The 25823-nt window shown below is 46.3% G+C and overlaps 1 protein-coding gene and 1 non-coding gene across 7 annotated transcripts in view; one reads left to right on the top strand and one right to left on the bottom strand.

Moving 5' to 3' along the window:
• The first annotated feature begins 1192 nt into the window (after positions 1–1192).
• Positions 1193–25823, top strand: part of KHDRBS3 (KH RNA binding domain containing, signal transduction associated 3) — a 152502-nt gene continuing 127871 nt past the window's right edge. For 3 of the 6 annotated variants that reach the window (XR_011491388.1, XM_070476959.1, XM_070476958.1), the window contains exon 1: positions 2921–3050. Coding sequence is in view for 5 of the 6 variants with exons in the window: in XM_070476959.1 (XP_070333060.1) it covers positions 2927–3050 (124 nt within the window). In the remaining variant the exon portion in view is untranslated. Of the gene's footprint in view, positions 1739–2810; positions 2833–2920; positions 3051–6577; positions 6678–25823 lie in introns of those variants that run through there. The other 3 variants (XM_070476960.1, XM_020893088.2, XM_020893086.2) reach the window with 3 other exon arrangements.
• On the bottom strand, positions 19120–19192 carry TRNAG-CCC (transfer RNA glycine (anticodon CCC)). Its single transcript has one exon. It is a non-coding gene; the product is annotated as a tRNA-Gly (tRNA).

The raw sequence follows: 25823 nt of genomic DNA, 5'->3' as shown, positions 1-25823 counted from the left end.
TTGCATCAAGAGTACAGCCAGTTGCCTGGGGGCCTAGGAGGAAGATCCGCTCCCACAGGAGTGGCATGTCTATGGCTTATTCCTTCATCACACATTTCTGGTGCCCCTACACCCGTCCTAGGGCACTAGGTGCTGGGGACCCTTCCCCATAAAAGAAAACTCTAGCCCTGTCTGTGAGGTGCTCATGGTCTGGGGAAAACAGAGTTCTCCGTTAACGAGGCCAGACCAGCGCTGGTGGGAAACAGAAGAGGTACTAGCTTTGCTGGGGAAGTCCTGGAAGGCTGTCCAAAAACAGGGACATAGAGGCCCGGACTTGAGGTGGGATGTGGTGGGGCAAAGGCAGGATAGACTCGGAGTCTTTGGGCCCCGCCACTGACTCTACCTGGGAAATCTGAAAACGGCCCAACGGAGGATTTGATTTGTCGAGGGGGGTGGCGGGGCGCAAACGAACGGAGGACGGCAGCACCCACATGTGTCCAGGGGACTGTGCCCCAGAGGGGACGGGCTGGGGCGCAGCTCCCTGCCCCGCCTCCGGGCGCCGCAGATTTCTGCGCGAAGAGAATGACAACCCGGCGGCAAGCCGGAATGACAAAGCCGACCTGAAGGGCACGCGCTTTTATGTAATCGACCTCGGTTCCAAGGGTCTCGTGGGTTGGCGCTGAGCGCAGGAGGCACCCACCCAGGCAGGACGTCTGGGCGACCGCGTTATTTCCTAGCAAACAGGAACGGGGGAGGCGAAGCGAGCTAAGTTATGGAAGTCCAGGGAGCTTGAGAGTAGGGCAGCTCGGCCCGCCGCCCTTCCCCAGAGCCCGCGGCGGCGAGCTCGGGCGCTCCCCCTCGTCCCTCTCCGCCCGGCCCCCGAGCCGAGCGCGCAGCCCTCCTCCCAGGATCGCTCGCTGGGTGACCTTGGGCGAGCCGCTTGACCTCCCTGGGCCCAGTTTCCCTGGGTCTGCGTCTCCACCCGCCGTGGCCGAGCCGCGCGGAGCTCCGCGCACGCCTCCCGCGGAGCTGCGGGCCGGCGCGGCGCCGGACGGAGGCCCCCGGGACGCCCTTCTCGGCCCGGGCGCGCAGCCGGGAGCGGCCCCACCAGGCGGCGCGCCGCAGCGGGCGGCTGGCGGCGGGGCGCGGGGCGCACGGCGCAGGCGCGGCGGGCGGGGCGGGGCGCGGCGGGCGGGGCCGGGCGCTCGGCTCGGCGGCTCAGAGAGCGCGGGGCGGCGCGCGGCGTGCGGGTAGCTGCTGAGCTCCGCGCCCGCGCCGGCTGGCGGGGCTCGCCGGGGACTGTGTCCAGCTCGCGGAGCGCGCCTCCGGCTCGGCCGGAGGGCCGCCTGATCACTCCGGCCCGTGGCGGGAGCGCGGGGCCCGCGTCTGGGAGGCGGCGGCCGCCAGCGCGGGGCCGTCGGCGGCCAACCCCCGGGGACCGGGGCTGCGCGGCCGGTTCCCGCCCCGCGCCGCCGCCGCCGCCACCGCCTCCGCCGCCGCCGTCCCCGGGCCGACCGCCCGGCTTGGCTCCGCCGCGCCCCGCGCCGCCCCGCCGCGGCGTCCGGCCCGGGTTCCGCGCCGCTGGGGCGCGGGCGGGGTCGGGGGTTGCGGGGCCGCCGCCGTCGCCCGCCCGCCTGGAGTCCGCGTCCCGGGCCCGGGCGGCCGACGAGCATGGAGGAGAAGTACCTGCCGGAGCTGATGGCGGAGAAGGACTCCCTGGACCCCTCCTTCACGCACGCCCTGCGGCTGGTGAACCAAGGTGAGGGCGCGCGCCGGCCCGCCGGCCGACCGGCCGGCCGACCGACCGACCGACCGACCGTTAACGGTTGCCCACGGCCGTTGAGGACCCGGGAGTGGCGGGCTGGGGGGAGGAGGGTAGGGGTGGGGGGAGGGAGACTGGGGGGCACCGGGCCCGGGGGCGAGGCGCAGGTGTTGGGGGGTGCGGAGCCGTGGGGGCGGGCTGGCCGACGACCTCGGGGCTACCGGAGGGGACCCAGGTCGCAATCTGGGGGCGCTGATTCGGGTGAGGATGTGGGACACTTGGGGGAAGCCGGGGTGTTGTGTGCGCCTTGTGGGGAGACGCGGGAAGGAAGGCAGGCTGGGCGTTTGGATGAGACTTGAAGGGAATCTGTGGGGGACCCGAGGGTACCCCAGGGAAACTTGCGGATGGGCGACCGCGAACATCTGGGGGCTTCGTTGGGGCGGGGGTTGAATGAGCTCATTGGAGGGGAGAATGGGGGCGATGGGGAACATTAGGAAACTAGTTGCGTTTGGTTAGTCTAGGGAGCTGGAGAAAACTGGAGGAAAATGGAAGGATTCGAGGGGATCGGAAGCAGAAGAGGTGAAGGGAACAGGTGCTTGGCTTGTTGGTGAAGTTTGAGGACCTCGGAGGCGGTTTGGGGTCAGAAGCCCCGGCACTTTGGAGGAGCAGGGCGCCGTCCCGGTTCCCTCTCTCATCTCTCTCTCGTTCTCTCTCGCGGGTCCGGGCTCTCGCCTCCCTCCCCGGGGGTGGGCAGCTCACACCTAGTCTTGCAGGCCGGCCCTTGGAGAGTCATCGGTGGGGGGGCGGGAAGAGACCCACGCAGGAGAGTCCCCTTCTTGACTTGCCTGTCCTCTCTCTGGGAGGCTCTAGGTGGGTCACCCTCACTGGGGGCCGGCTCAGGGTTGAGAATACGGCCAAGGAGTCTTCGCTGCTTGTGCCATTTTAGCACGCCTCTGGCCAGCTCAGGGCGTGAGCAGCCCCGGGAAGTACCGGACGTGGGGTGCAGGGGCGTACGGAGGCGTGCCCGCCCAGGACTGCGTTCCCTGGCTTGTTCCTTCTCCAGCTTCCCGAGTAATCTGCCGGGATGGACGGTAAATGAAGCCCGCCTTCCCCAGAGCGGTGTCTTTTATTCACCCCCCGCCCCACCCGCCTCCCCCGGATCTGGAATGCGTGTTTCAGATAAAGATGGGTTTGGGAGTCCGCTGGTATGCTTTTTCTCTGGGTGATGGCACAGACGTTATCCGGTCAGATCTGTTACCTTTTGCACGAATCACTGTGCTTGAGGGTCTGTGGTTCCCGACTCAGCCAGGTCTGCTGATCTTCATGCTGGCCCTGGCTTTTTTTACTGTTGAAAGTGAAAGATGAGGCAGACATATTCTGTTTGTATATAGGTGTCTGTATTTTACAACAGCGACCTCCCGTATTTGCCTATTGCAACCCGTTATTCCTAGTAGGGTGTGTGTGTGGTCGAGTGAGGGTCTTGGTGGAGGGACTGACTGTCTGCAAGAATTTAAGCTTGATATTTGATTTGTTGGACAGAGATGGGTTCACTGAGCTTTCCCATTTTATTTTAATTCTAGGCTTATTTTTATTTCTTTAATAAAACTGGCTTGTGAAAAAGTAATGGCTATGCATTACAGAAAGCAAATTTTAACTTTTATTGCCATGCTCTCGTGAACAGTTCTACAGTTGGGTTTGTACTCCTCGCTCTTTTGTGATTTACATACATCTTTTGTTACCTGCTGGGCTGTCATCTCTATGAAAGAAATTTCTTTGTACGTTGTATGAGATCACTGGCATTAGAAATATTCTGGCTTGTGGAATGAAGTGTATTTTTCTGAATAAAGAAGCTGAGTCAAAGTTAGGTTGTACTCAATTAAAGAAGCAGTTTAACAAAAGTGTAGTAAGTTATCTTATTTTGAAAGTCAGAATTAATTTTCTGTGCCAGGTTGCTGTGGCATTCATTCTGCTAACACATTTAGAATTCTTTTGGTTTCTGTGTTTTTACCTGTGATAATTGCTTCCAATTATTTGAAACAGATCTTGGGCAATGTTGCCATTTAGTGTTTTTTTTTTTTAATAGTGTTAAACCTGATTACCTTACTTTTTTTTTATCAAAAATGTAATTCTTGCAAGAGAAGAATTACATTTCTCACATTGAACAGTTAGGGAAGGAACTTATTCCACGATGTTCTTATTACTGTTAATTTAGATTTCTTCAGACTGAAATGTTTTCCCCTTAAATCACAGGCTGGTATCTGGAATGCAAAGCTCTATCATTTAAAATATTAATTATGCTCTGTTACGTAATTCCAGAATTACAAGTCGCATTTCTGAAACATGGTGTCTTAAATCTGAATTGATTATTATGAAGCTTTGATTTTAAATCTGATAATCATCTTGTGATTGGCTACCAAGAGCGTTTTTATTTTCTTTTTTTAATCTGTATTTTTGATTGTTTCCCTCTAAAGGGAGGCATCTGTTTTTCAGATGAATCTTGATACTAGGATGGGTATTCAGGCACTAACTTGTAAATGGTAGTGGGTCACACCTTTATTTTATGATGGAGTGATGTGTGATAAGTAGACGTGATGGTTAACATCACCAAATGCTGTCAGCACCTTAGTTTACACAGTGTCCTGCAGATCCCCAGGCATTTGAGGCACAGCTGTCTCCTTGTGTTTTCACACCCAGGTCCTGGTGAGGCAGATGCTGATGTCTATATTTCTCAGGGGAGGCAGCTGGTAGGTGACTGAGATAGGTGAATCTGAACTCAGATCTTTGGTCTCGTAAGGCCATTGTTCTCCACACTCAGACTTCCTCCAAAAGATGGCACTGAAACACTTCACAGATGGGCATTTAAAACCTGCCGAAGTCAGTAGAACTACTATGCTTGTTTCTTGGTGACTTCCTGTTGATTTTCTAAAAACGCTTGTTTCTGTTCTTGTCTAGTAGTCTTCTTTGAAGAAACAAGCTTTTGTGGTAGATTTATCCTACAGGATTCTAGTGCTCAGGTCAAGAGGCATTTTTGAATTAAAGCCCTTTGGGGACCAATATATGATTTTAGTAATCAACACACTGTGATAGTGAAACAGTTGATAAATGAGGTGTGGCCATTTTTAAAAAATTCGGCATTTGTAAACACTGATAGCTGAATTACCTTTTTTTCCCTAATTATATTCAAGTAAGAACTTGAGCTGGAATCACAAGATATATGCTTCTGTGCTAACGTAGGTCAGCTTTTACATTTTTTCCAGGCTTATTCTTCCTAGTGGGCATTAGTTCTTGGCTTTTATTGCAGTTTTCTCAGGATAAATTTTCCTCCCCCCAACCCCCTCAAATATTGAATGTTCTTGTTTCTCTGCCAAAAATAATGCATGATGTTTACCTGATGGTAAAACTGAATCAAATAAAATAAACTTTTTAAAATCCCCACCTCCATTGCCTGTAGAGTGAGTTGACATTGCAGTTTCTTGCCAAGGAGGTTAATTGGAGATGAAAGTAGCATTCCATGTTTTATATTATATTTGCTACTAGGGGATGTGCTGACTCTTACTAAAAACATCTTCAGAAATGTCTTACGCATTATAATTTAATCCAGTTCTCTGGTCTTGCATTGGATGGTTTTCAGTCCAAGCCAAGTAACCATTAAATAAGATTACATAACCCTGTATTTTTGATTATCTGATATAATATATGGATTGGTGGCTGGTTATCTTTAGTGTCAAGTTATGTTTAGTGGTTGATTACAAGAGGAAGTGGAGCAGAGGATTCCAGGTTATGATGGTCTATTAGTGTCCAGTGGAGAAGGAAATGGCAACCCACTCCTGTATTCTTGCCTAGAGAATCCCATGGGTAGAGAAGCCTGGTGGGCTACCATCCATAGGGTCGCACAGAGTCGGACACAACTGAAGCGACTTAGCATGCACGCATGCGCTAGTGTCCAGATAAATTTCTTTGTTGGTGTTTCAAAATAAGTGTTTTTCATATTACATCAGTTTCTCTTACTAATGAGATTCTTAGCATTACTTAGGATATATATGTGGGGTAAACATATATGAAGGAAGGATCATTATTTTGCATTATGTGCTTCTCTTTGCACAACAAAGCTCGATGGCTTAAGAGTTTCACTTTGGGGGACCCTTTCCGGAAAATGTTTTGATTGCTTGTGTGTTGTCAAGCGTGTAAAGTAGAAGAATGAGAGTGAAGGTTGTAGAATTCCATTTAGCTGTGGTGCCTTCACGCCATAGCGTACACTTCCCCACTTCGTCCAGGCAAGAGTGTGGTTATTTAGTTTTTAGTAGTTTTTCTTAGGCTTATCAGGTTTTGTTTTTTGTAAGAAAGTGGATGTAATGACTCACATATTTATTCTTTGACTCACATTTTTTAGATAAATCATTTTCTATAGTGTTATGACTCAGAAGGTTACAGTGATTGTAAGTTACGGTGTTTTGGTATCCAGACACTAGTAGCAGGTTTATTGAGAACCTACCTCGCAGGGCGTTTTTGCTGATCCTGGACTGAGAGAGGGAAAAATTTCAGCCTCTACTCTTGAGGAATTTCTGCTTTCTTCTGCATCAGATTGAGAGTGGGCTTTAAGTGTTTAGATACCCTCTCCTTTCCAGAGGAATGTCTTATTAGCCTTCAACTATCCTTTTGAACTATTTCGTGACAAGGTGGTTTAGATTTAGCTCTTGTTCTAGAAACGTTTACGAGGTACTTCTCCACACCCAGCCGTGTCTGTAATCTCAATACTGGGAGCAGCCCGAAATGTAGAGACTTTAACCCAATGCATCACTTGTGGAAACGGAGATCCCAGCAGTGACTTCCCCAGAGTGAAGCACTGACGGAATGCCCGAGGGGACGCGCGAGCTTGGTTGTTTTCCACATCACGCGGACCTCTGGATCTGCCAAGGGTCAAACCGCGATGATACAGGTAGTTAATGACAGAGGGGGATTACAACTCTGGCCTTTTATGTGCAGTCTGTTCTTTTCTGTCTAGCTTGTGCTGGAATTGAAAGATGGGTTGCATAGCATCCATTGTTATGTTGATACTTTATCCTCCAAGTTTCTGCTGTAGATATCTTGTCTGACCACCTCCTTCCCTCCATGGGCAACAGTGCCTGTTTTCTGGTCCTGAAGCAGGCGGTGCCTAACTCTGTGATGGGGTGATAGTCATCACAATGTGGTATTTGGATCTCTGTCTTCCCTGGAGAGTGTGAGCTGTTCCGGAGGTAAGGCTTGGTCTTACCTATCTTTGTGTCTTCAGAATCTCATATAGTTCTTGGTCTGTAGCCCCTGTAAACTCCAGTCTTCGTTTCGGTGTTGTTTTAATTCTCAGAAAGGCAGAAGAATGAGAGAGTATTTGGAGTTTGACTGTCCTTGAGGGCTTTGCTTTCTCCCACTTTAGAGAGCTTGAGTAGGGGTAGGAGGAAGTCCCCAACAGGTGTGCAGGCAGACACGGAAGGGGGTTCTAAGTGAGTCGCAGTGTTGAACGAGCAGGAGAGCATCCCAGGGCTCACTCCATGGGGTGGGCTGTAGGGGTCCTTCTCAGAAGGTGAGGAGATGTTATCAGATCTGCTTGGAATCTGATGGTTATTTACTTTTATTCTTTCTTGGGAAACTTATTAGGCAGTGCACTCTAACATTGTTAGCTCTCCTTGCCTAAACTAATGAGATTTCTCATGACAGATTTAAACCAGAAGGTGGGTGACTTTCGTCACTTGCTGAATAAGCCTCACCTGAAGGGGTTAATCTTCACTCTCAGATGCCACAGAGACCCCCAAAGCCCAGGAGCAGTGGTGGTTGTGGATGGAACGCCAGCAGCAGTGTGGATGTCACAGGACCCCTTGCTTGTCGTCATGCATTCCCCCTGAGTGGACATAGAATGGCTTATGTGTTTTACCAAAAAACAAGTCGAGTGTTCCGTGGCTTTGGGATAATGATCATAATAAAAGCTGCCGAATGCAGGGCCGGGTGCCCAGTGCTTACTGTGCATTGTCTCCAGCCCCCACAAGATCTCGCAAGGTAGCTGATTTCATCCCCTGCCTGTGTCCTTTGTCTTTTCAGATGAGGCATCTGAGGCTCTAAAGGGTGCACAGTCCTCAGGCTGAGCTTCTAAACCAAGCCATCCTGTGTTTTGATAGGATACTTTAGGAAAAGAGTCTCAAAGACAGAACCCAACATTGTTGTGTGTTTTTAAATAAGGGTTTCATTACAGTGGAAGCCAGTTAGGAAGTTCCCTTTGTGATGATGAATTTTTAAGGTTTCCCAAAATGTGCTTTACCAAAAAGACAAGTTCCTTTTTCCCCTATGTTCTCCAGCAGTACTTTTCAATCTTTAGTAAGCATTCAAGGTAAGGAGTTTTACTTATGTATATTCCAGTAATCACGGATAAAGTAGGAAACCGTTCTGTATTGAAATAAGTCAATTCTTGATGAAGCTCTGTCTGTCTCTTAGAGACAGAGCTCTTCATGTTTAAATACTCTATCGCAGAAACAGTTGGTGTGATATCAGGGATTTAGAGGCAGTTTATGGTATGTTTTAAAAATTCCCCATCTTTTAAAAACAGGCTCATAAAAGAAAAAAAAAATACCAAGAACATACTTGGACATAGTCCCACAGATAATGGTTTTGGCTCTGTGAAGGAGGTGGGGTATGTTTGAATATACTTGATTGCAATCGTTAATAATACTGGTTACTGCTTATCAAGAACCTTTTTGGGTTAGATGCTTTATGTACATGATTTCATTTAATTTTCTTAACAGTCTTGAAAGAGTAACTCATTTTACCTTATATTGTAGATGAGGAAGCTGAGGACAGGGAGGTTAAATAATTTGCGTAATGTCAGACAGCCGATAAGTGGTAAGCCAGGATTCAGACCTTCATCCGCCCCTCCAGAGCGCGGTGCCCCACAGCTTGCCTGTGCGCCCCAGCAGAGGCGGGAGCCTTCCTTGGGGCTGGGCTTTCAAGCTGCCTTTCCTGGGAGAACCTCGGCCATGCAGCTCCTCAGGTGAGCTGCCTGGTACTGGCCTGGCGCTGTGAGCAGCGCTGACCGTGCGGGGCAGGAGCTGTGTGGCCACAGGCGGCCTGGAAGGTCTGGTGGATGCCTTTACGTGGCAAACGGCGCTGCTTCACAGGGAAGAGCCGCCAGAGGGGTCACGTGATTCTGGCAGGTGATGACTGTCTAGTCTGTAACCCTGTACCAGTTCCTTAGCTTCCCAGAGCTGCAGTGTCGCATCTGTGACATTGGAGACCTTATCCCTCCTCTGTGGGGTGGCCATTTTAGATGGGGTGTAAGCACCGTGTCCTGAACAAACATTACCTGCTCGTTCCACAGAATCGCCTGAGACAGATGTGTGTATACAGGCATCACTTTCCAGACGTAGAGTATATAATAATAACTCAGTGCATAAATCATCCAGTCTCCTTCCTCAGGGTAATTTTATGTTATTAAAATAATTTTAGTTTTCCAATCCTGGAGATACTGAAGGGGAAACTCATTCTTTAGGAAGCCTCTTTCATTAATATCATGTACAAAATTAGCAGCAGCTCTGACTGGTTTTTATTATGCTATTCAAGAAGCAGCACCTGAGGCTTCCATTAACAAATGAGGCTTCCATAAACAGATTTATGACTGCACATCTTAAAACATGTCTGGACACTCAGCAGCCACTCTCCACAGGCACAGGGTATCTTGCTCTGAATTGGTAAGCTGTAAATTTCCATAATTTTTTGCATTTCCATAATTTTTCACCAATCAGCCCCTGCTGCTATTTTAAGAACTTTAAAAGGTGTTCTTGGCATATTATTGATGTTCTTCCTTGGTGTGATAAAGAGTTGTGAGTGTGTGAGAGCACCCTTTTTGATCTCTCTTTTTGATGTGAATCTTACACTTGGGGTCACTGTTGGTTCACGCGCCCACGGAGAAATTGTAATGGAGGGGAGAGGGGACGGTTTCCACCCTGTCCTTTTCCCTTGTTCTCCAGCTCCGTCAGTTACTTGGCGCCCCGTGCTCTGCTCTTCTTCCACTAGATGGCGCTCCGTATAGCCCACTCACCCTCTGCATCGGCACGGGGGGCTTCATCTGAGCCAGTGTCAGTCTTGATCCATCATCAAGCTTGCGTTGCTTTGATATTCCTGTGCTGCTATTAATCTTCCACATCGCTGATGTTTTAAGAGGCATCCTCTCTAGCCAGCATTTTCAGAAAACCAAGATCAATTTTCGTTTTGTGCCTAAGGTGTGCCTGGCATTGCTGCAAGGTGCTTTTTCACACATTACCTCCTTTAGTCCTGGTGGCCGCCTTGGGAAGTTGCTTTGTTGTTGTCATTCTACAGGTAAAGAAATGGAGGCTAGGGAGCTATATAACTAGTTCAGGGTCATGCACCTAACTTACATTATAGAGTTTATTATGCCCTAAGGAAAAAATATTTCAAAAACATTGAATTAAAACATTTTTTGGAGGAAAGTTTTGGGGTAATCTGGCTTACGGCTGTTGGACATTGTGCTCTGTTGATTTTGCTGGGGAGAACTATAGTGCTGACAGTAATTTGCATTGGCATGTATAAGTCAAATCCGTTGTGTGAGGAAGCAAACAGTGGTAGCCAAAGCTTTGTCAGCGGTGTGGAAACTGCTGCTTCCTTTTACTTCTCTTGTCTCCTAACTCACCTGGGCCCAGGCGTTAGGTCAGCACCAGTACAGAGCCATGGGGAACTTTGAACAAAGCCCTGATTCTGCTTTCAGTAATTTTAGCTGAAATATTAGATCGAGTCCATAGGAATTGAAAAATTTGTACTGAAGTTTCTTTAACTCCGTTCATTTATTTAATATTTGTTGAGTATCTGCCCTTCTGAATTGAACTGTTTGTTCTGGGCCAGTTACTTCTCTGAGCCTCATTCTCTTGTCTGCACTTTGACAGTAATGCCTGCCTTGTAGGTCATTAGGGTGAAATGACAATGATTTTGTATTTTTAAACTTTTATTAAATTTTTTTAACATATAGGTGTATTTTTATATCCAATATGAGACAATTATGCATTTATGTTTAATCTTCATTTTGCATTATTTTTTCTATCTGAATTTCATGCATCAGGTCATGGTCACCAACTTGTGTAGTGGGTTATCTGCCAGTCATTTTTTAGGGCTGGCTGTCTCCTGCCACCTTGTGCGACCTAGCAAACACAAACAGAAGCTTGGAAAAATCTCTCACTTTTCGTGTGCTTCATTATGCAAGCTGTAGCTAACTAAAGATGATACTGAAACAAGATTCATATGAGTGGATAAGGACACATGGTTAAGGACACAATTTTAAATCAGACAGACCTGAGTTCACACCTTAGCTCTGCCACTTCTCCGTGTTGTGACTGTGGATCGGTGAACCCCTCTCAGCCTCAGTTTCCATGATGAAGAAATGGGGATGAAAAGTTAATAAAGCTTCTGAAGTTTTTGTGGGGTTTCAGTGAGGTGTGTGTGAAGAGCTGTGTCATGTCTGGCATCTAATAAGTGCAGAATACATGCTTGCTGTTGCCGTCCTCCTCCTCCTCACCACCCTCTTCCTTCTCACCACCCTCCTCCTCTTCACCATCCTCCTCACCGTCCTTCTCACTATCCTCCTCCTCCTCACCATCCTCGTCCTCACCCTCCTCCTCCTCACCATCCTCCTCACTATCCTCCTCCTCCTCATCACCCTCCTCCTCCTCACCATTCTCCTCACCACCCTCTTCCTCTTCACCATTCTCCTCACCATCCTCCCCCTCACCATCATCATCCTCACCATCCTCCCCCTCACCATCATCATCCTCACCATCTTCCTCCTCACCGTTGTCCTCACTATCCTCCTCCTCCTCCTCACCATCCTCCTCACCATCCTCCTGTTTATCACCACCACTATCATTTTTTAATCAAAGAATCTAATCCAGTGGGGGAGATTAACGTGTAGGGGGAACAATTTTAACAGTGTGTTAAGTGCTGTTTGGAAGAAGGAGACATAGGGGCTTTAGGGGATCAGAATGACCTCTCTCATCTCAGGACCAAGCTAGGCTTTCTGGCAGAGGCTTTTTCAGAGAGGATTAGCAGGATGCAGAAATTGTTGCAGATGGAGGAAGGGACTTGGGCAGGGATAGGCAAATTTTCTGACTCCTCCAGGTTATTAATTCTCATTTCCCATGTTTCCATAACATCTTCACATTCCTATTTGTCATTGTGTGTTGTGGTTGTTTATCTGTCTTCTTTCGTCTCCCCCTCCCAGTTTCCTTCCTGGCATTACAATTTTTTTTTGAAAACAACTTTAAACTTACAGAGAGTTAAAGGAATAGTGCTGAAAACCCCTGTATACTTGTTCGCCTGGAGTTTACTAGTTGTTTACATTTTCCCATATTTGGCTTTGCCATTCTGTCTGTGTATTTTCATAACTCATTTGAGAGTAAGGTGTGTGTGTTATCTACCTTTACCCCAATACCTAAGTGCCTTTGTGTTTCCTGAGACTAAGGGCTATCTCTGACATAACTGTACTTACCAGATAACAGTGATGACAGAAGTTAGTCATCATTTTGGTATTTTTATTATTTAACTTATGGTCCATGTGCTACTCTTGTCAATTGTTCCAGTTTTGTCTTTTATAGGATCTGGATCAAGACCACACATTGCATTTAGTTTGTCAAGCCTTTTGGTCTCTTAATTTGGAATAGCTCTCTGTCTTTTGCCTTTCATGGCATGCACATTTGAGTACTACACAGGCCGGGTTTTTGTAGAGTACCTCTCAGTGTGGGTTGTCTGTTTCTTTACATTTAGATTCATGTTGTGCACTCTGTTCATACTGCTAAAAGGCAGTGGAGGTGATGGAATTCCACTTGAGCTATTTCAAATTCTAAAAGATGACACTGTGAAAGTGCTACATTCAATATGTCAGCAAATTTGGAAAACTCAGCTGTGGCCACAGGACTGGAAAAGATCAGTTTTCATTCCAATCCCAAAGAAAGGCAATGCCGAAGAATGTTCAAACTACCGCACAATTGCACTCATCTCACATGCTAGCAAAGTAATGCTCAAAATTCTGCAAGCCAGGCTTCAACAGTACATGAACTGAGAACTTTCAGATGTTCAAGTTGGATTTAGAAAAGTCAGAAGAACCAGAAATCAAATTGCCAACATCTATTGGGTCATCGAAAAAGCAAGAGATTTCAGAAAAACATCTACTTCTGCTTTATTGACTCCACCAAAGCCTTTGACTGTGTGGATCACAACAAACTGTGGAAAATTCTGAAAGAGATGGGAATACCAGACCACCTTACCTGCCTCCTGAGAAATCTGTATGCAGTTCAGGTCAAGAAGCAACAGTTAGAGCCAGACATGGAACAACAGACTGGTTCCAAATTGGGAAAGGAGTATGTCAAGGCTGTATATTGTCATCTTGCTTATTTAACTTACATGCGGAGTTACATCATGGGAAATGCTGGGCTGGAGGAAGCACAAGCTGGAATCAACATTGCCAGGAGAAATATCAATAACCTTAGATATGCAGATGACTCCACCCTTATGGCAGAAAGTGAAGAGGAACTAAAGAGCCTCTTTTATGAACGTGAAAGAGGAGAGTGAAAAAGTTGGCTTAAAGCTCAACATTCAGAAAACTAAGATTATCATGGCATCCATCCGATCACCTCATGGCACATAGATGGGAAAACAGTGGAACAGTGAGAGACTTTATTTTCTTGGGCTCCAAAATCACTGCAGATAGTGACTGCAGCCATGAAATTAAAAGATGCTTGCTCCTTGGAAGAAAAGCTATGACCAACCTCGACAGCATATTAAAAAGTAGAGACATTACTTTGCTGACAAAGGTCCATTTAGTCAAAGCTATGGTTTTTCCAGTAATCACGTATGAATGTGATAATTGGACCATAAAGATGACTGAGTGCTGAAGAATCGATGCTTTTGAACTGTGTTGTTGGAAAAGACTCTTGAGAGTCCCTTGGACTGCAAGGAGATCAAACCAGTCAGTTCTAAAACAAATCAGTCCTGAATATTCATTGGAAGGACTGATGCTAAAGCTGAAACTCCAATACTTTGACTACCTGATATGAAGAACTGGCACCTTAGAGAAGCCCCTGATGCTGGGAAAGATTGAAGGCAGGAGAAGAAGGGGATGACAGAAGAGGAGATGGTTGGATGGCATCACCGATTTGATGGACATGAGTTTGCAGCAGGCTCTGGGAGTTGGTGATGGACAGGGAAGCCTGGCGTGCTGCAGTCCATGGGGTCACAAATAGTCGGACAGGACTGAGCGACTGACTTGTGCACTCTTGGCAGGAGTTCCACCAAGGTGATGGTGTGTCCTCAATACATCACAGAGGAGGCACACAGTCTCACTGTTACTTTATCCCATCATTACTGATAATGTTAAGTTTTGTTCACTTGGTGCAGGTGGTGCTGATTTTGTCCCCTGTAAAGTTTCCATTTTCCTTTTGTAATTAATTAGCACTTTTGTGGGGTGATGCTTTGAGATTGTGTAAATACTCCTTATTAAACTCTCCCTCACAAATTTTAGTACCCATTAATGTTTCTTACCTGAATTAATTATTACTGTGATGGTTGTAAAATGGTAATTTTCTCACTCTGACATTCCATCTGCGTGTATTGGTTGACATTCTGCTGAAAGAGAACATTTTTATTTTTTTTCTTTCCTTCTTTCATCTTCCCTACTTCCTGACTGCCCTCCATCAGTTATCTGTATACATTCAGTTGGTTATAGCCCTTCACCGTCACTGTATAAAATGAGAATGTTAATCGCTAAGTCGTGTCTGACTCTTTGTGACCCCAGGGACTGTAGCCTGCCAGACTTCTCTGTCCATAGGATTTTTCAGACAAGAAGACTGGAGTGGGTTGCTATTTCTTTCTTCAGGGGATATTCCTGACCCAGCGATGGAACCCACGTGTTCTGTACTGGCAAGCACAATGCTTTCTCTAAAATCCATAAAAAGTGGACTTAAAGTTCTGTGTCTCAGAGCACTTCATGGTTCTGCGGAGAGCCCTGGTCTGTGAGAAAGGGGGAGACGGCTGTCTCCTTCCCCCGGGCTCTGTCCTCAGGTCCTGAGGTCCCTCATACGACTTTGATTTGCTCAATGGATTTTACTTTTTGTTGTGGTTTTGAGTGTGAAAAGTACTCTCAAGGAAGTTATGCCTCGGTGGTGACTGAGTCAGAGGCAGCCCTCCCGGCCCCTCCCCGAGTGAGTATGCGGGTATCGCCAGTCAGAGCCGCTAGGGACAGAGCTGCCTGCCCCCTGGTGTGGTCTGCAGTGAGGTCGGAGGGCAGGGGCAGAAACAGGAAGGTCGTGTCGCTCAGTCCGGTCCTTGGGCTCTGTGCTGTCTTTGTTTCCTTTCCCTCTGTCGGGGCTTTGCTCCTTAAATGCTAAATGGGAGCAGTGCCCTTGTTGATAACGAACTCTCTGGGCTGAAGGCTCTTCAGGTCTGAAACGCGCCCCAGGGGATCTGAGTCCTGAGCCTGCGGGTTCACGTCCTGCAGGCAGTGCCCTGTGCCCCGGAGGCCGCTGGCCACAGAGCAGGTTCCTCGTTCCCTCCCGTCTCCTGGCCGGGCCCCCTCCCCGCCCTGAGCAGCTCTGAGCTCTGATCTAGAGGCCGCCTGGGTTCCTGCCTGCTGGCCTTTGTGGTTGGTCCTGGGCCCCACCTTGCCTGCAGCAAAGGATGCGGGGCAGAAGGGAGTGTTGGGAGCCAGTGTCTGGCAGGTGGGGCACCGTCTGCTCCTCACGCTGAGGACTTTCAGAGTCTCGGGAAGCTCCTCCCGGCTGCTGGGGAGGACCCTCGGGAGGAGGCCGGGAGGTGTGCGTTTCTCCCAGGTTGTCTCTGCTGGGCCGGAGGGTGTCCACTTGTTCCTCAGGAAGGGTGGCACGCTCAGGCTGGGCTCAGGGCCGGAGTGCTTCACCCTGCTTAAAGGGTTCTCAGCCCAGTGGGGAAGCAGCCAAATTACAAGACGTTTCTATTGCAGGATGGTGAGCGCTCTAATGAAAACCGTGCATGGGGTCTTCCCAGGGACCGGGGCAGTGGGTGGGCCCGGAGTGAGGCCTGATGTGGGGGAGATACGCGGGCAGCCATTCCTGCTCCAGCCGCTTCCTGCTGGTAAAGTAAGGCCTGGCTGCCTGTGAGGTCCCTCTCCTCCTCCTCCCTCTCCTCCTCCGTGTTCCCCCAGCCCCCAGTACAGCCCTGTCTCTTCTCAGCCATGCCTGCTCTGGATGAGAATGCTTTGTTGGGAGCTGTTTCTCCCATGGGCATCCCAGCTTCCTACAGACAGAAAATCTGCTTTCTTGTCTTGGCTTCCCCCTCCAGGGCTGAGCGCAGGAGACGGTCGGTGCTCTGAAGGTGTCTGTGGGATGAATGGTTGGCTGTGCTCACTTTGCTCTCTGCATTAGGGCAGTGGATCTGTGATTTCAGGATGCCTTGGTGAAGGAAAATGGAGAAAGGCTGTTCTTTTCCTTGAGTTTCTGGCTGCCGATTTTGAGGAGATAAGCTCCATTTCTCGGGTGGCTGTGCCAGTGTGTGCACGAGTCTTGAGTCTGGGACTCAGGCCTGTGGGCCGCCTCCATGGGCTGTTTAGGAATTTCTGGATCTGGGCACAGTCCTTCGCCTCCCTAGGCACCAGCACTTTAGTTTGTTGAGACAGTCTTGACACTACCCACGTCCCAGGCTTCCTGTGAGGTTTCAGTGACAAGACACTGAGACTCCAGGCTTCTGAGCTGCTGCTGCTAAGTCCCTTCAGTCGTGTCCGACTCTGTGTGACCCCAGCAGCCCACCAGGCTCCCCCGTCCCTGGGATTCTCCAGGTGAGAACACTGGAGTGGGTTCCCATTTCCTTCTCCAATGCGTGAAACTGAACAGTGAAAGTGAAGTCAGTACTGTCCAACTCTTAGTGACCCCATGGACTGGAGGCTACCAGGCTCCTCCGTCCATGGGATTCTCCAGGCAAGAAGTACTGGAGTGGGGTGCCATTGCCTTCTCCGAGGCTTCTGAGCCCCGAGACTTTATTCCCTGCGGAATCTCAAGTGCCCAGAACAGTGTCTGCCCCCGGCGGGCCCTTGGGGTTTGTTGAGTGCATGACAGGGGAAAGCAGTTTCTCTGCCAGTCTGAAGTGTAAGCTAAAAGCAGCAGTGTATTAAGAAGCGGGGCTGGAGGGGTAGGCAGGCACTAGAGCGTGCAAGGCCCCCGGTGGCTGAGGAGTGTGAGTGCATTTTAAGGTTCTGGAGCACAGCGGAAGCATCAGTGCAGGACAAGGTCATGGTCAGCTGTGCGTTTTAGAAAGGATTGCTGAGCAGTGCAGGTTGAAAAGCTTTTGAATTATGTGAGTTCAGAGCTACAGGTGGTATTTCTAGATGTCAGTTTTCATAAAAATGCGTTGCCTTGCAGTTGAAGCCACAGAGGATGATGAGATCCTCTGGGAGATGAGATTCCCCCAGGGAGAGGGTACCTGTGCAGGGTCGAAGGAGGAAAGGGCAGAGGAAAGAATCCATGCAGCTACGTCAACAGAAGCCTTGGGCAAAGGAGAAGAAACCCGCCATTCTTTCCTGTTCTTAAGGTGACTAGCTTCATAAAGGCCATCAAAATGTTTATTTTAAAAGCCTTTTTTATGTGTGATGTATTTCAAATAGAAATCTTAAAATTTGTCACTACTGGTGATTCTGAAGCCAAGTAGGGTCTCTGTAGGCTTTGTGAACCCTAAGTGATAGAATGTGGAGGAGCCTCAGGAAGCTTGGGGGAGGCCAGTATGTCAGAGGCTTGTCTGTCTGCCACGCTGGCTCCTGACCACACGTCTTCCGAATTGGCTCGGGGCTGGTTTACACTTTCCAGGAGACTTAAAGGCTATGCTTTTGCGGCTTCTGGTTCTCACCAGCAAATACAGGTAGACATCGCTGCTCTCTGAGATTGTTGCGTTGCTATATTTGCAGGTGGTGGTGGCTCCGGATTCCACCCCGAGTGTGAGTCCTCCTGGCTGACCAAGGTCCCCCAGGCCTCAGGGCTCCCTGGGGACTTAGGCTGGTTAGTAGACAGCCTTCCAAGCAGCCTTCCAGGCTCTGATCATAGTGAAAGAACTCCAGCCACAGAACTTTGGCACATGACCCTTTGGCAGGCAATTGTGTTGGCCTCAGCACCTTTCACTTAGGACTCAGGCAGGAGCAGACAAGCTTCTCTTTCTGGCGCATGTCGTTCTTATCTGGGCTTCTGCATGGTTGGCACAAGCCTCAGCCAAGATGGGTAGCCCTGCGGGGCTTTCTTAACTGCCACAGCTACACGGTAAAGTGGGCCCTGAAAGCAGAGTGGAGGAGAAAAGCCCAGAGAAGGCCCCCTTTTCAGAGGATGGTTTTTAGCTTCATTTCCCAGCCCCCTGAGGCCCCGTCTTCCTGTGCTGTCTCCCAGGTGAGGTGACAGGGGTCCCAGAGCCCCAACTTGGGCCTCGGTTCTTTCCACTGGTAATGCTGTTACAGGCTTTGGAGAGGACAGCACAGATCCTGGTGTCCCCAAGACATTTGGGTATGTCACTGACATACCTGACGTTTTGTTTTTCAGTTCCTTTGCCTGCAGACTATAGTAAGAATTAGTAAAGTGAAGGTTCATGTTTCAGATTTCATTTCATTTTAAAGCTGTCAGTTCCTATTCAGTTAACCTTAAAAAAACAAACAAACAGACAAACAAACAAAAAAACCCTTTCCCAGTATAATTTTGCCTTCTGTTTGAAAATTTCAGTGGCAAACTTTTCTAAGTACCTTGAATTGGTTCTCTTATTTGAAGAGAAGATATTGGTCTCTTACCATTATCACATATACATAAAGAAAAAGTATTTCTTCTGGTTAAACAAAATCACAGCATTCAGTATAGGTTTTAAAACATAAATTTTCCCTTGAAACTTACCATGTAGTGTTCTTGAAGCTAGCCCAGTCCCCAAGGGAATGCATACTGTGTCTTGCTTTTGTTTTGTTCAGTCACTCAGTTGTGTCCTACTCTTTGCAGCCGCATGGACTGTAGCACGCCAGGCTTCTCTCTCCTTCACCACCTCCTGGAGTTTGCTCAGACTCATGTCCATTGAGTCAGCAATGCTATCCAACCATCTCATCCTCTGTTGTCCCCTTCTCCTACCCTCAGTCTTCAGAGTCTTTCAGTATCAGAGTCTTTTCCAAAGAGTCAGAGCTCCTCACATCAGGTGGCCAAAGTATTGGAGTTTCGGCTTCAACATCAGTCCTTCCAGTGAGTTTTCAGGACTGACTTCCTTTAGGATTGACTGATCTGATCTTGTCTTACTTAGGTTTTTAGTTTATTTATTTGGTTGCACCAGACTTCATTTGTGGCACATGGGATTTTTCAGTTGGGGCATGTGGGATCTAGTTCCTTGACCAGGGATTGAACCTGGGTCCTCTGCATTGGGAGTGCAGAGTATTAACCACTAGACCACCAGGGAAGTCCTTTGCTTAGTTTAATAAAGACTCCACTCACTTTGACTGTTTCTTTTAACATTAGGTTCTTCTTTGCTGTACATTGTATCTTAATTATATTATTTTACATTGTTGGGCAAGAATGTTAACAAGTCAGTTTATATTTCAGTATCTTCTAAGTTCTTTTATAGCAGGGGCCAGGAATCAAGCCCTGTTAAGATCACTTATTCAATATAGATCAGTTGGAAGTGATTTTCTTAAAAGTCATCATTTTAAGATGAGGTGCATCTATCTGTATAGAGAAAACAAAAACAATCTGCTTTTTCCTTTTTCAGTTTTCTGATTCATATGTTACTCTAGTACTCTTGCCTGGAAAATCCCATGGACGAGGAGCCTGGTAGGCTGCAGTCCATGGGGTCACAAAGAATTGGACACGACTGGGCGGCTTCACTTCACTTTACATTAAAACTGACAAACTGGGCAAAAGAGTGCATTAGTTTTTTGTGTCTGCTGGGACACGTGGCGCACGTTTGTTTGCTTCATTATCTTATAGTTCTGAAGGTGACATGTTTGGAATGGGTCTCACGGGACTGGAGTCAGGGTGTCAGCACTGCCTCTTTTGTGGGTTTCTCCTGCTTTCTCATCCGTCTTTCAGATCCTGATTATTTTTGGCTCACCTGGATAATTCAGGATAATCTCCCCATTTTAAGGTCAGCTGATCAGGATCCTTAGTTTTCTCTGCAACCACTAGTCCTCCTTTGCCTGCAACTTAAATCCTCTGGTTCTGGAAATCAGGATGTGGGCATCTTTGAGGGATGGGGCACTATTTTGTCAACCACTAGAGGGATTGGAGAGGCAGCAGAAACTGATGTTTATCAAGTACTGAGTATAGCTTCAACATGGTTTTAGGGATTTTCATGTATTAGGGCATTATCTCAAATTATACATCAGGGGTTTTAGAGATGTTAAAATAACTTATTTGTGTCATGTAATTATTAATAATAATGAGGTATTTTGTTGAGTTCTTGCTAAGTGTCATATACTGTGTCAGGAGATTTACAGAGCATATTTTTCTCAATTCTCAGTACAGCCCTCTGAGATGAATCTGAGATGAATGGCATAAATTTCACTTTATACATGAGAAAACAGGCTTCCATGGAACTGTGATTGGCTCAGTGTTACATAGCAAGCTTGAACTGAAGGCTGTGGACTTTGTCGGTCTGATTCCCAAGCTCATACTCTCTCTGTTAAATTACTCCTCAGTTAGCATTCCTCCCATCTATTTTCCATGTTGCTTCATACATTATTTAATCTCTGCAGCGGCCTTCTACAGATAAAGGGGCTTCCCTGGTGGTTCAGACAGTGAAGAATCTGCTTGCGATGCAGGAGGCTGGGGTTCAGTGCCGGGGTCAGGAAGATGGCCTTGTCTTAATATCCCTGTTTTATATATAATGAAACTGAGCCTGAGAAAGAGTAAAGCCAAGCTCTGTTTTGACTCAAAATCTGTGCTCTTTTTTGATGCCATAAAAGGTATATCTTGTTTGCATGTGTTTGCTTCAGTCATACGTATTCAACATGATCACTTGAAATAATTTCATAAAATATGAGGAAAATATATAGAGAAAACAACTAAAAATAATTGATGCAATAATAATTAAATAAAGAATGCCAGAAGAACACAAGGTTATATGTCAAAAGTAGGGCTGAAAAGTGCTTGGTTTATACTGACCCTGGTGCTCAGTGGCATTAAATAAAAATAAACTAGGACTTGATTCAGAAATTTGTTTCAACTAATGTTTGTGGTAGGTTGAACAGTGGCCCCCAAATATGTCCATATCCTAATTTTCAGAACTTGTGAATGCTGTTACATGGCAGAAGAGACTGTGTAGATACGATTGAGTTAAAGGCCTTGAGGCAGAGGAGATATCCCTGGCCGTCTGGGCGGGCCCAGCGTGATCAGCACTGGTCCTTACAAGAGGAGTCTGGGGGAGGAGTCAGAAGACCCTGTAAACAGACTGGGGTGGTGTGGCCGCAGCCAGGAAGGAGTGCTGGCGGCCTCTAGAGGATGGGAGGGACGAGGAAAAGGATTCTCCCTTGGAGTCTTCAGAAGAAATGCTGCCTGCATGTGCTCATTTTAGACTCTAACTTTCATACTCTAAGGTAATACGTTATAAACAAGAAGCCACTAAGCTGGTGACAGTTTGTTACAGTGGCAATATGAAACTAATATAATTTCCTTAAATAATTATGAACTGCTTAACAAAAGAACAGTTGGGGACTTCAATACATTTTTAAAATAATGGATGCAAAACTAGGCAGAAAATTGGTAAAGAAATAGAAGATGTGAATACCACCACTGTATGCTGACTAGACTTAGAAAGCATTTATAGAACATGCAGGGACTATCAGAATATAGGAATATTCTCTAGGACACCTGGAATATTCTCTAGGACAGACCATATGCTAGTCCATAAAACCAGCCTGAGCATATTTTAAAGAATGTAATTCATGTAGAGGACTCAACATTCAATATGCCAACAAATTTAGAAAACTCAGCAGTGGCCACAGGACTGGAAAAGGTCAGTTTTCATTCCAACCCCAAAGAAAGGCAATGCCAAAGAATATTTAAACTGCTGCACAATTGCACTCATCTCACATGCTAGCAAAGTAATGCTCAAAATTCTGCAAGCCAGGCTTCAATGGTACATGAACCTAGACTTTCAGATTTCAAGTTGGACTTAATTTAGAAAAGGCAGAGAAACCAGAGATCAAATTGCCAACATCTACTAGATCATCGAAAAAGCAAGAGAGTTCCAGAAAAACATCTGTTTCTGCTTTATTGACTATGCCAAAGCCCTTTGACTGTGTGGATCACAACAAACTGTGGAAAATTCTTCAAGAGATGGAAATATCAGACCACCGTACCTGCCTCCTGAGTAATCTGTATGCAGGTCAAGAAGCAACAGTTAGAGCCAGACATGGAACAATGGACTGGTTCCAAATTGGGAAAGGAGTATGTCAAGGCTGTATATTGTCACTCTGCTTATTTAACTTATATGCAGAGTACATCATGGGAAATGCCGGCCTGGATGAAGCACGAGCTGTAATCAAGATTGCTTGGAGAAATATCAATAACCTCAGATATGCAGATGACACCACCCTTATGACAGGAAGCAAAGAAGAGCTAAAGAGCCTCTTGATGAAAGTGAAAGAGGAGAGTGAAGAAGCTGGCTTAAAACAACATTCAGAAACTAAAATGATGGCATCCAGTCCCATCACTTCATGGCACATAGATGGGGAAACAGTGGACACAGTGGCAGACTTTATTTTCTTGGCCTTCAAAATCACTGCAGACGGTGACTGCAGCCATGAAATTAAAAGACACTTGCTCCTTGGAAGAAAAGCTATGACAAACCTAAGCAGCATACTAAAAAGCAGAGACATTACTTTGCTGACAAAAGGTCTGTCTAGTCAAAGCTATGGTGTGGATGTGAGAGTTGGACCATAAAGAAGGCTGAGTGCCGAAGAATTGATGCTTTTGAACTGTGGTGTTGGCGAAGACTCTTGAGAATCCCTTGGACTGCAAGGAGATCAAACCAGTCCATCCTAAAGGAAATCAGTCCTGAATATTCATTGGAAGGACTGATGCTAAAACTGAAGCTCCAATATTTTGACCACCTGATGTGAAGAGCTGACTCATTTGAAAAGATCCTGATGCTGGGAAAGATTGAAGGCAGAAGGAGAAGGGGATGATAGAAGATGAGATGGTTGGATTGCACCACCAACTCAATGGACGTGAGTTTGAGCAAACTCTGGGAGTTGGTGATGGACAGGGAAGCCTGGCATGCCGCAGTCCATGGGGTTGCCAAGAGTCAGACAGGACTGAACGATTGAACTTAGAGTATGTTCTCTAACACAGTTAAATGAGGTTGGAAATTAATAGCAGACAGAAATGTGAGGAATTCAGAAATATCTGGAAATTAACAGACTCCTAAATAACCAGTAAGTTACATAAGAAATCATAAGGGAGATTAGGAAGTATTTTGAGATGAGTGAAAATAAGAATACAGCCATTTCAAAATTATGGGATGCAGCTAAAGCAGTACTTAGAAGCAAACATTTAGCTGTGCATACTTAATATTAAAAATGAAGATAAATCTCAAATCAGTTACCTAGGCTTCTATCTTAAGACATTGGGGAAAGAAGAGCAAATTAAGTCTAAAAGTGGCAGAATGAAGGAAGTAATACAGATTAGAAAGGAAGTTAATGAAAAGGGGAATAGAAAAACAACAGAGAAAATAAACCAGGAATTGGTTCTTTGAAAAGATCAACAAAATTGACAAAACTTTAGCTACGTTGACTGAAAGAAAAGAAGACAACTGATGACAAAAATCAGGAATGAGAAAGATATGTAACTATGGATTATAGAGATATGAAAAGGATTATGTCTGCATTAGTCACGCAGTCATGTCCAACTCTTTGTGACCCCATGGACTGCAGCCCACCAGGCTCCTCTGTCCATGGAGTTCTATGGAAAAATATTGGAGTGGGTTGCTGTTCCCTTCCCCAAGAGGTCTTCCCAACCCCAGGGATCGAACTCGGGTCTCAAGGGAATACTCATATGTAACTATGGACTTTACAAAAATGAAAAGGATTGTAAGGGAATACTTTGAACACCTCTTGCTCATAAATTAAGTGTCTTAGAGGAAATGAACAGATACCTGAAAGACACAAATTACCGTAACTGACTGAATAAATAGAAAATCTGAATGGACTGGTAAAGAGAGAGAATTGGTTAAAAACAAACTTTCTTTCTCAATAAGAAAAGCCCAGGTATAGATGGCTTCACTGGTGAATCCTACCAAACATTTAGGAAATAATTAGTACTCATTCTTCACAGTTCAGTCGCTCAGTCATGTCTGACTCTTTGTGACCCAATGGACTGTAGCATGCCATGCTTCCCTGTCCATCACCAACTCCTGGAGCCTGCTCAGACTCAATGTCTATTGAGTTGGTGATGCCATGGAAAGTTCAATCAGGGTCTATTCTAAGGAGCCAGTTCTTCCTGTTGGAGTTTCAGCTTCAGCATCAGTCCTTCCAATGAATATTCAGGACTGATTTCCTTTAGGATGGACTGGTTTGATCTCCTTGCAGTCCAAGGGACTCTCAAGAGTCTTCTCCAACACCATAGTTCAAAGGCATCAATTCTTTGGTGCTCAGCTTTCTTTATAGTCCAACTCTCACATTCATACATGACAATTGGAAAAACCATAGCTTTGACTAGACAGAACTTTGTTGGCAAAGTAATGTCTCGGCTTTTTAATATGCTGTCTAGATTGGTCATAACTTTCCTTCCACGGAGCAAGCGTCTTTTAATTTCATGGCTGCAGTCACCATCTGCAGTGATTTTGGAGCCCCCCAAAATAAAGTCTGCCACTGTTTCCACTGTTTCCCCATCTATTTGCCATGATGTGATGGGACCAGATGCCTTGACCTTATTTTTTTGAATGTTGAGTTTTAAGCCAACTCATTCTTCACAAACTATTCCAAAAATTAGAAGAGGAACGAATATTTCCCAGTTCATTGTTTGAGTCCAGTATTACCCTGATTCCAAAAAGACATCACAAGACAACTATAGACATCTAATGAATATAGATGCAGAAATCCCCAGTGAAATAATAGCAGACAAAATCCATGTCACATGTAAGAACGATACACCACGATCCCATAGGATCATACACAATCACAACCCAGAAATGCAAGGTTGGTTTAGCATCTGAGAATCAATTAATTTCCCATACTATGCCAATAGAATAAAGGCTAGAAACCACATAATCACTTCAACAGACACAGTAAAATATTTGATGGATTTTGAAACCCTTTCAGTGATAAAAATGTTCAACAAATTAGGAGTGTTCCCAAAGTCTGATATAGTACACTCTATGAAAAACCCACAGGTGGCATAATACCTAACTGTGAAAGACTTTTTGCCCTATATTAAAAAGAAGCAAAGAAGTCAGCTTTCACCCCTTCTATTCACCATTGTTCTGGAGGTTTTAGCTGGGCCAGTTGGGCAAGAACATGAGATAAAAACACCCAGATTGGGAAGGAATAAGTACAATTAACATGATCTCATATGTAGAAAATCACGAGGAGTCGACTAAAAATCTGGTAAAACTAGCAAATGAGTTCCTCGTTCCCTTCCCTTCTGTATTTAAATTAAAAATTGAATATTTCTTCTGATGATAAGTATAGTGTGTACTTTACTGGTTTATGACTTTCTTGAGGCCAGGACTCATGTCTGTTCTATAGCCCATCGTACCTAGCGCCCGCACTCGTGCCTTATGCACAGAAACTGCTCTTCACATACTTGATAAATGAATGCCTATTGTGGAAAAGAAGTATGAAAAATAAAGTCAGTTGCACTCCCCACAAAGTAGTCATTTGGAGATTGTCATTGTTAGTATTTTAGACAGTTGACTTCTCCATATAAATTGTCATAATTTCATTTTTTAGCTTACTCTTCTGTCCTCCTCATTTTCTTAGATCAGCAGAATACTGGGAATACTGCTTTTCATGGCTCAGTAGGGCTCCGTGTTAGGTATGTCATCCATTACTTAGCCGATTCCTCACTAATGAACATTTCCAACTTTTTGA

This window comes from Odocoileus virginianus, chromosome 15 (assembly GCF_023699985.2).
Source record: "Odocoileus virginianus isolate 20LAN1187 ecotype Illinois chromosome 15, Ovbor_1.2, whole genome shotgun sequence".
Lineage (NCBI taxonomy): Eukaryota > Metazoa > Chordata > Mammalia > Artiodactyla > Cervidae > Odocoileus > Odocoileus virginianus.
This window is presented reverse-complemented; position numbering and strand designations above follow the sequence as displayed.